Source organism: Myiozetetes cayanensis, unplaced genomic scaffold (assembly GCF_022539395.1).
Source record: "Myiozetetes cayanensis isolate MyiCay16 unplaced genomic scaffold, myiCay2020 scf1, whole genome shotgun sequence".
NCBI lineage: Eukaryota > Metazoa > Chordata > Aves > Passeriformes > Tyrannidae > Myiozetetes > Myiozetetes cayanensis.
Genome location: NW_026086604.1, coordinates 47,215,752 through 47,224,373, shown reverse-complemented (window position 1 = coordinate 47,224,373; position 8,622 = coordinate 47,215,752). Strand labels below are relative to the sequence as shown.

At 55.1% G+C, this 8,622-nt stretch overlaps 1 protein-coding gene across 2 annotated transcripts; it reads right to left on the bottom strand.

Moving 5' to 3' along the window:
* Positions 1 to 775: 775 nt before the first annotated feature.
* ADCYAP1 (adenylate cyclase activating polypeptide 1) lies at positions 776 to 7,739 on the bottom strand. Of its 2 annotated transcripts, none has more exons than XM_050321646.1 (5): positions 7,618 to 7,739; positions 6,148 to 6,255; positions 4,101 to 4,235; positions 3,511 to 3,606; positions 776 to 2,670 (listed from the first exon to the last, which is right to left on the bottom strand). In XM_050321646.1, the coding sequence occupies exons 2-5, from the start codon at positions 6,246 to 6,248 to the stop codon at positions 2,484 to 2,486; spliced, it is 519 nt and encodes a 172-aa protein (XP_050177603.1). In that variant the 5' UTR covers positions 6,249 to 6,255; positions 7,618 to 7,739; the 3' UTR covers positions 776 to 2,483. The 2 variants fall into 2 exon arrangements, with proteins under 2 accessions (XP_050177603.1, XP_050177596.1); XM_050321639.1 differs by lacking the exon at positions 7,618 to 7,739 and adding an exon at positions 6,582 to 7,417.
* Between the last annotated feature and the right edge of the window lie 883 nt (positions 7,740 to 8,622).

The following is an 8,622-nucleotide window of genomic DNA, read 5'->3' as shown; positions in this document are numbered from 1 at the left end:
AAAGTTCTCCAAGACTAACATCTACCTACTATGACTGTATCTCAAATCTGCTCGAATTTTGGTAAGGCTGTTGGCGTTTCTAAAGAAAAAGGAAAAAAAAATGAAATCGTACAAAGGATAATAACCTAGGTGATCACTTCATAATGCTTGCGACTAGCCACTGAACTCTAACTGATAAGGCCATAAACAAAACGTCGAGAGCCCTATGTCATTATACCACAGCCGACACAAACACAGCGCACTCTGCCCATGGCCAAAGAACAGAAGGACGACTAAAACGCAAGCCGATGTGTTGCAGCATCGTAGGGCCACTAAATAGCCATCCGTGAACTCGTGGCGATTTACAAGGTGAAGAGAAGGCACGAAAGCTGCACACTGCGCCCCGCGTCCCTGCGCCCCGGGGGCCCGCCCCGGCAGGGCCGGCAGGGCGATGCCGGCAGTGCGGGCAGCCCGGGCAGCCCGGACAAGCAGTGCCGGCAGCGCCTGTCCGCCCCGCCGGGCTCTGCCCTCCCTGCTCCGCTCCTCCCGGTGGCCCTTCCCGGCCTGGGAAGGAGGGTTTTACCCACCAGGGTTTTTTTGGTTTGGTTTGTTGGTTTTTTTTTCCGAAGTCTTGGATGCGGGGCTCGTTTTGTGTCTTTGGAAAGACTCCTGTAAGGTCTGTGTGGTGAGCTGGAAGGAAATGGGTACCTACGTGTTCTCCTTCGCCCCCGGCCCGGGCAGGGGACAGAACCAGCCCCCGGGTGGAAGTTAAGATAGGAGTCCGTACATAGAGAGATGAGGTGAAAATGGTTTATCTCGTTAGAAATCGGACCACAGGTGAACACTACACATTCTTTTATGACAAAAGTTTGTTTTATGAAATAAATTTTACTAAGCAATAAGCCAGAATGTAGAAAAATACATTTTACCTCCAAACTCAATAAACAAGGAACAAAAACTTTCGTAGTAGTGCATAATTCTTTAGTGGTAGCTACAACAGGGGTTCCTAAACTTGTACAATAAGAGCTTGCATAAAACAGAACAAAGGAGTGAGAGAGCGTTCACAATCTTTTTTTTTTTTTTCCAAAAAGAACATAACCCAAAAAGGTGACTCAGGTGGGTTAAACAGAGCTCAGAAAAGTTCGAAGAGAGGATGAGAGGCAGGAGGGTCTACAAGAAAAAGCAATCAAAGAAAAGAGCAACTCCGACCGAAAAATGCAAAGGCAAGAACCCTGCTCATTATTACACATGATGAGAAGCATGGACAGCACTGGAGAGTAACACACTGTACTTTGCATCCAGGTCCAGTACCGAGCTGCCCGGGGCAGTTGGGTAGCGGATCGGAGGTGGGATCGCCTCGTCTTACCTCGACCCTGCGGCACCGGCTCCGGCCCCGGCTCCGGCCCCGGGGGCGCCGCGGGGGCCGCCCCCGCTCCCTTCCCTACTCTTTCCAAACGGGTCCTGTCTCCGCTTTGGCTTTGTTCTGCAACTCTGCCCAGCCAGTCAGAAGAGCAGTGCACGGGGCTTAGTACTTACTATCCTTGCTGCTGGTTCGGGATTTGGGGGTTGGGGTTTTGAGTTTGGTTTTTTTTTTTTTAGTTTTAATTTGAGTTTTGTTATTGTTATTTTGTTTTGTTTTGTTTTTTTTAACTATTTCTCCCTCCAACAGGCAACAGAGATGCACAATTTGGATCGAGCTGTTGTTTTTGCAAGAGAGTTATCCTCTAAGCTCATTGTTTGAGGAGACACTAATACAGATACAATTGGAATCAAAGGAAGCAGGAGAGAAAAAAAATAATCGAAATCTAGAGGAAAGGGGACTCTGCCCCTTCGGAGAGGCTAGTGGCAAAGGAGCCTGCCTTGAGACTCACCAGGGGAAGAATCTGCTTCACCAATTCTCCCAAATCAATTTCCTCATAATTCCCCTGGGAGCAGGTCATCCTTCTCTATGTACAGTAGCAAATGGTGATAATTAATGTCTTCGACCCTGTCGCGGATAAAAATACTATCCTTTTAATTTCTGTTACAAAAATAGGAGTAATATTCAAAACAATGATTGTCTTTTTTTCTATTTATTTTATATAAAAACATAAACAGCTCAGCGAATTCTTGTTCTTGTGTAGGCTTTTCATGAAGAATTGTTCTTTAGTATTCTTAGTAGTATATATATATATATTTATATATTATATATAACTTAATGATTGGTCCACAAAGTAGATCTGTGCGTTTCTCTAGTGCTTTTGTACAAAAGAAAAACAATATTATTATCAAAATATTCATTTAATGGCTTTACTTCATACATAAATACATGTTTAGATAACACAGGAGCGGTGATTGTTCAGTCAGTTTGGAAATGACTTTTGTTTTTGTTTAGATTTTTTTGTTCTTGTTGTTGTTGGGGTTATCTCTCTCTCTCTCTCTTTCTCTCTCTCTCTTTTTCTCTCTCTCTCTCTCTCTCTCTCTCAGGACTTTGTATACACAGGAGTGGCTGGTTACTCACATCGCTACAAATACGCTACTCGGCGTCCTTTGTTTTTAACTCTTTGTTTATACCTTTTCCCCAGGACGGCTGCTAAGTATTTCTTGACAGCCATTTGTTTCCGGTAGCGGCTGTAGCTGTCCGTGAAGATGCCGTCTATGTGCCGCTTGGTCAGCGGTTCCGCGTCGTCCCCCAGGCCGCCGCTGGCACCGCTGCAAGCACCGAGAAGCACAGCTGCATCAGGCGGGGCCGCTCCGCCCCCTTCCGCGCCCCTCCGCGCCGCCCCGCGGCCCCGCGCAGACCCGCGCCGCCCGCTGCCCCAGGCGCAACACGTTGCGCGGAAGATGCGCGGGGAGACAAAGGCCGCGCCGAAATCCGCTCCCGGCGCGGTGCGAGCAAGTGGCGGCGGCGGCGGAGAGACAATATCTCCCCACCATGAATTATTCATTGCGGCCGGGAGAGCTGCTCTCCCTGGGGCTTTATTAACGTGTTGCCTTCTGCCAAAGGGCAGCGGGTGGCACCGGGCTCGCCCCTGCCCCGCTGGCGACCGGGAGCCCCGGGGAGCCCCGCCCGCCAGCTGGGGCTGCGCCGGGCTGCAACAGAGTTCCCCCCACCCCCTCTGCAGCCGAGCCCTCCGTCATTGCTCCCCATAAACTGCTCCCCCCAGCAAATCGTGGAGACTGCCCAATTTCTTAATTTTAAATCAGTTGATAATAAAAAATTAGAGACATAGATATATACACACACACATATATGTGTGAGAGTGTGTGTCTGTATCTATCTATCTATCTATATATCTATATGCCCGAGCGTGTTAACCCAACCAAACCGTCGCGACCGCCTGAGCTCACGCTGCGCCGGGAGCCGGCCAGGAGCCACGGCCAGGACCGCCTGAGGATTGGGGAGCCGGACTCCCCCAGCCTCATCGCGGGCGCAACACGTTCCCAGCCCCGGCCGGGACAGCCTTGTTCTCCCCAGCCACCGCCCTTTCAGCGCCTCCGCTCCAGCAGCACCAACGCCCACCTCAGAAAAGAGCAAGCAGACACCCTTACCCGACCCGCTTGGCCATCAGGGAGTGCAGATATTTCCTGGCGGATAACTGGCCCAGGAGTTTCCTGTAGGCTTTGTTGAAGATCCCATCGGCGTGCCTGGGCAGAGGGAAGAGCCCGCGGGTGAGCGACGAGGCCCGGGAGCCGGCTGCGGCGGGTTGCGGGAGCCCGGGCGATGACGGTGACCATCCTTCCCCGCCGGCGAGCGGAGGGCGGCATCTCCCCGCGTCCCCCGGGACCCCTCGTCCCCACCCAGATCCCTCCCCGTCGCGCTCACTCTGTTCCGTGCCGGCTGGGCATTTCTGCTCCGTTTGCGGGAGCATCGCTAGCCCTCCCCGGCGCGGGCGGCTCCCCCGCTCCCTCCCCCGCGCTGCTGGAGGTAAGGCGGCTTTTCCATTTCTTCTAGGCTTTACACTGAGCACCGGGACCGGGGCAATGTGGTCGTTTGTTTGGGTTCGGGATTTTTATTTTGATGTTGTTGATGTTGGCTTGTTGAGTATCATTATTATTTTTTTTTTCCCTAATTGGCTCTGTCAGACCCGTTTTACTCCCGGCTCAAAATTCACGCCTGACACCTCGCGAGTTGCTGTCACCTCTTTTCCGGTGGGTAATACAAGGTGTACATCTCGCCGATCATGGAGGACGGATTCGCTATGCCGAGGGGTTCGTGGTCGTAAGCGAAGTCCTGCAGGGTGTTCCCCTCCTCGTCGTAGACTTCATCCTCCAGCCTGGCAACGAAAGCATCAAGGAGAAGGAGTCAGCCGGGCTCCGCGGGGCGCTCCGCTCCACTCCCCACTGCCGGCTTCCGACTGCGTCGGTGACCACCCTTCGTCGGAGCCTACCCGGGTACCCCGGGAGCCCCGTCCGACTGCCCCCATCCCCTCCCTGCACCCGCCCGCTCCCCATCCCCGCCCTCCGCCTCCTCTGCGGGGCAGGACCGCGGAGGAGGGAACACACCCGCCGTCAGACGTGCTCCGAGAAACCCCCCAAACATTGCCACCCCCCTCGTTCCCCCCGGCCCACGCCCCGGCCCGAGAAACAGCTCCTCTCTGCCACAGCCAGGGTTGGTGCTTGCCGAGCGGAGCGCACGCCCGCGCAGGCTGCCGCACACACACGCGTCCGTGTGCCAGGGGCTGGGCGGGAGCCGAGCAGCCTCCGCGGCGGAGACGGGGCGGTGAGCGGCAGCCCCGCCGCCGGGGCCGGGGACCGCGCCCTGCTCCTCCTCTCAGCCCCCGCCGGGCCGGAGGAGGCTTCGCCGATTGTTTTTCGTTGAACGGTGGCTCTGCACTTTGACATCGCGCCAGTTTTGTGTGTGTGTCCCAGCCCCACCCCGCCCCCCATGCTCTCTGCCTCCCTCTCTGCAGTACGATGTAGGTCATTGCACGTTACAGGCAGCTATTTTTGTCTGTGAGCTTTAGCAGAGGTATTAATAATAGATGCCGCTAAAGTGTTCCACTCTTGCTAATTCAGGCGCTTGAATGAGGAAGGCCGGTTTGCTGCCGGCTAATGGCCCCGCAGACGACCGAGCCTGCTGCCCCCCAGCCGCACTGACCAGGGAGACGAAAGGGGCTGCTCTGAACCAGCCCCGACGGACTCCCGGTTACTGCAAGGACACCTCGGGGCCCCAAAAAAGGACACCCTCCTCGGACAAACTTGCGCTCCCGGCATGCCCCCCCCCCCACCTCTCCACCCGCTCTCACAGCTGAGCCGCACGGCAGTGACCCCCGCAGGGCACGCCGGAACAGAGCCAAGCGCCGATGGAGCAGGACGACAGCACCGAACACAACCCCCCCAAGCCAAGCAACACGGGTCACCCAAATAGGCGACAAGCAGGGCGGGACGAGACTGCCATCGGCTGTCCCTTATCGCGTACCCTGCGTCCCCAAGCAGGGCCCAGCGTGGGATACTCGCTCGTGCCGATGCCTCTGGGTGTCCTCCACTCCTGCTCCAAACACAGTGGGGTTCAAATGCCCACGGCTCCCAGTTGGAAAGTGACAGCACAGGCATCAGCCCACCCAGCAAGACAACTCCGAACACCACAGAAAACCAAACAACCTCGTACCAGCCCCTTTCCCTCTTGAGAAGGACTGTCGTATACAGGCAGGTAAAAAGGGTAAGAGACTGAATTCCCACCCGCTCCAGTGCCGCTACACGAACCATGACAGCTCTCACATGCTTGCAAACAACGGCGCACCAGTCCCCGCGCCTCCCTGCCCCTGACCCGGACAGGCGATGCTCACCCTGGGCGAGCTGTGGGAAGTCTGAGGCCCCCGCAGGGCAAGGGGCAGGTGGGGAGGAGCTGCTGGCCGCCGTCCGGATGCAGCAGGGACCTCGGCCCGCTACAGCCGAGACTCAGCAGAGCAGGTCCCCTACTCCCGGGGACAGGAGGTCACAGGTTTAAAGCGCCAGGATCCCAGGAAGCGGCCCTGAGGGATGCCGGTGCTGAAGCCGGGAGGGGTCATACGCCGGGGCGGAGGGGGTGGGCACACAGCCTAAGTGGAGGGGTTTTCCTCTGATGATTCCCTGCTAAGTCCCCTTCCACTTTTCTCCCCAGTAAGATTCCGTTGCCCTTAGCTAAGTTGGGGCAGCAAGGGGTCTGAAGGGGTCCCGACAGAGCCCCCGGAAAGGGGACAGACCTACCTGAGCGCTGGGTACTGAAGTCCGGCCGCAGGTGAGCAGTAGACGCTGCAGTGCATTATTATGCCATAGACCAGGAGTGCTAAGATCGCTTTGCTACACATTGCCACTCTGTGTGGGAGGGAAAGGAAACCTGCCGTAAAAAAAAAAAAAAAAAAAAACCAAACAAAAAAACACCCAAAAAAAAAAAAAAAAAGAAAACAAACCACCCTACGACCCACCACGCCCCCCGGCCTTGCCTGCCGAGAAGGGAGACAGCGCGTCTCCGGGGGACAAGAGCCCTGGGCAGCCGAGTGCTAGCGCTGAGCGGCACGGAGAGGCGCGGAGCGGTGACCAGCGCAGAGCGCTGCCGCCGGTGCCCGCCCCGTCGGTGCCCGGCCGCCCGCCCTCCCCGGGACCGCTGCGGAAAGGCCCGGAGAGCCGCCTCGTGTCCTTACCATTAAACTCTAGACACCCGGCACTGAGAGCGTTTGGCTGAGAAACTAAACAGGCAGGTCTTGGAGAGAAGAAGAAAAAAAAAAAAAAAAAAAAAAAAAGACCCAAAATAGGGAGGGGGAGAAATCTGTCTCTCTCCCAAGTGGCGTCCGAAAGGAGTCAAAAGCCTCGTGGCATTGCCTCTCCGATGGGCGAAGGACTCGCAAGATGCAGAAGACGCAAAAACGGCAGCAGTTAGTTGTTTGCTGGTTTTAGGGCAATCCACTCCAAAAAGAAAAAGAGGATGAGGAAGGGGCGAAAAAAAGATAAAGGGAAAAAAGTTTGCAGGTAGCAGCACAGATCTAGAGTGGGGTCTACAAGGGAAGGGAGAAAGAGGGATGGAGCGATATGTCGCCTGAGAAAGGAGCACAGGGGAAGAGGGAAGAGAGCGAGCGAGCTCGGGAGGGAGCGGAGGCGGGAGCCGCGGGCTGGCTGCGTGCGATGTTGTCTTCCCCAGATCTCTCCCCTCACTGAACGCCTGCCTTCAGCCTTCTCCTCTTCTTCTCTTCCTGCACGGTGGCTCCAAACTTGACCAGCCTTCCTCAGTCTTCCGTCTGATACGCAATTAGCAAGAAAATCTTTGCAAACACCCCGCTTCAGCAAGAGCCCTCTTCGTAAACATTTGCCTGCTTGTTGCCTTAGAGGACGGGCAATATTGTTTGTTGCCCCCGTGGTGGTGTCCGGATTTTTATTCATGAATCAAATGCCTTTTTTTTTTTTTTTCCCCAGTCACGTAATAATCGGGTATCAGAAAAGACGTCACCACCCCAATTCCTCAAGGAACACAGTTCTGTGTCGTCCTCAAAGATGAGCTTATCAGGAGTCATAAAGCTTCGCATAAACACCAACTCACACTTTCCTCTTCCTCCCCGCCCCCCCCCAAAAAAAAAAATTAGAAAAAGAAAACCCAACCAAACCCAACAATCAAACAAACACGCAGAAAACCTCCACAACCTATCACACAAATCTAAAATTATGTTCTCCACGGTAAAGTTTTACCTGAGGTGGGCAGGGATCAGGAGAGGGAGGAGGGCAGTTTGGGGTGGGGGTCCCCGGATTTGTTGGGCTCCCCGCGTCTTTGCTCTGGGTCTTTCCGCGGGGCCAGCTCAGCCCACGACGCCGCCCGGGGCCGCCGCTGGGCACAGGCCCCCGCGGTGCCGCCCGGCTCTGAGCACGCAGGCGGAGCAGCCCTGGCGCGGAACCCCCTACTTCCACGGAGATTTGGGGATACAAGCGCCTTTTTTTTTTTTTTTTTTCCCTCGAGCCCTTTCTTTTTTTTCTTTAAGGAATGTTATTGTTGTTCTCATTACGCAAGGCGCCCCCCGGGGAAAAACCAGCAGCGCCCTGCGTGTCTTGAAATCGCGGGGCGTGGGGGACTAGTCCCACGGCCTCCCTGCAAGGAGGGTCCCACACGCGGCCGGCGCTGCCCAGGGACGGCGGGGAGGCTTTCCTCCCCCTCACTCCTTGGCCCGACCCTCCCCCTCCTCTCTGCCTTGTGCAGAGACAGATACGCAGCTCGCAGCGCTTGGTAGAGCGGGAGGGAAGAGCATCGCCATGAGGAAAGAAAAAAAAAAAAAAAAAGAAGTTGATTTGCCGGAGGGACCGGGAAGGAAATCCCTTCTCTGGGGACTTCCCCGCCGCCGGAATAATTTTCCCCCCAAAGTGATGCGCCGGGCGCGGGCCACCGACGAGCTCTCAGCCGCTGCGATCGCGCTCGTCTCCGCGCACCCCTCCCTTCGCGGTCGAAAATGTGCCCTTCATTTCCGAGAATTACCCAAAGAAATCCAGGCTGCAGGAGCCATTACTGGATATTTTAATTATTTGGATCATAAGCAGAGAGTTCAGGAAGCAGCAATAATATAGTTCTCCTGTTTCCTATTTGAATGGCTTTGGTGTAACATGCTTGGATGAGTTATTTGAGCCCAAATCGATTTCTCAAAAACAACAACAACAAAAAACACACCATACAATTACATTCCTATTACGGTCATTTAAGGTTTCAGT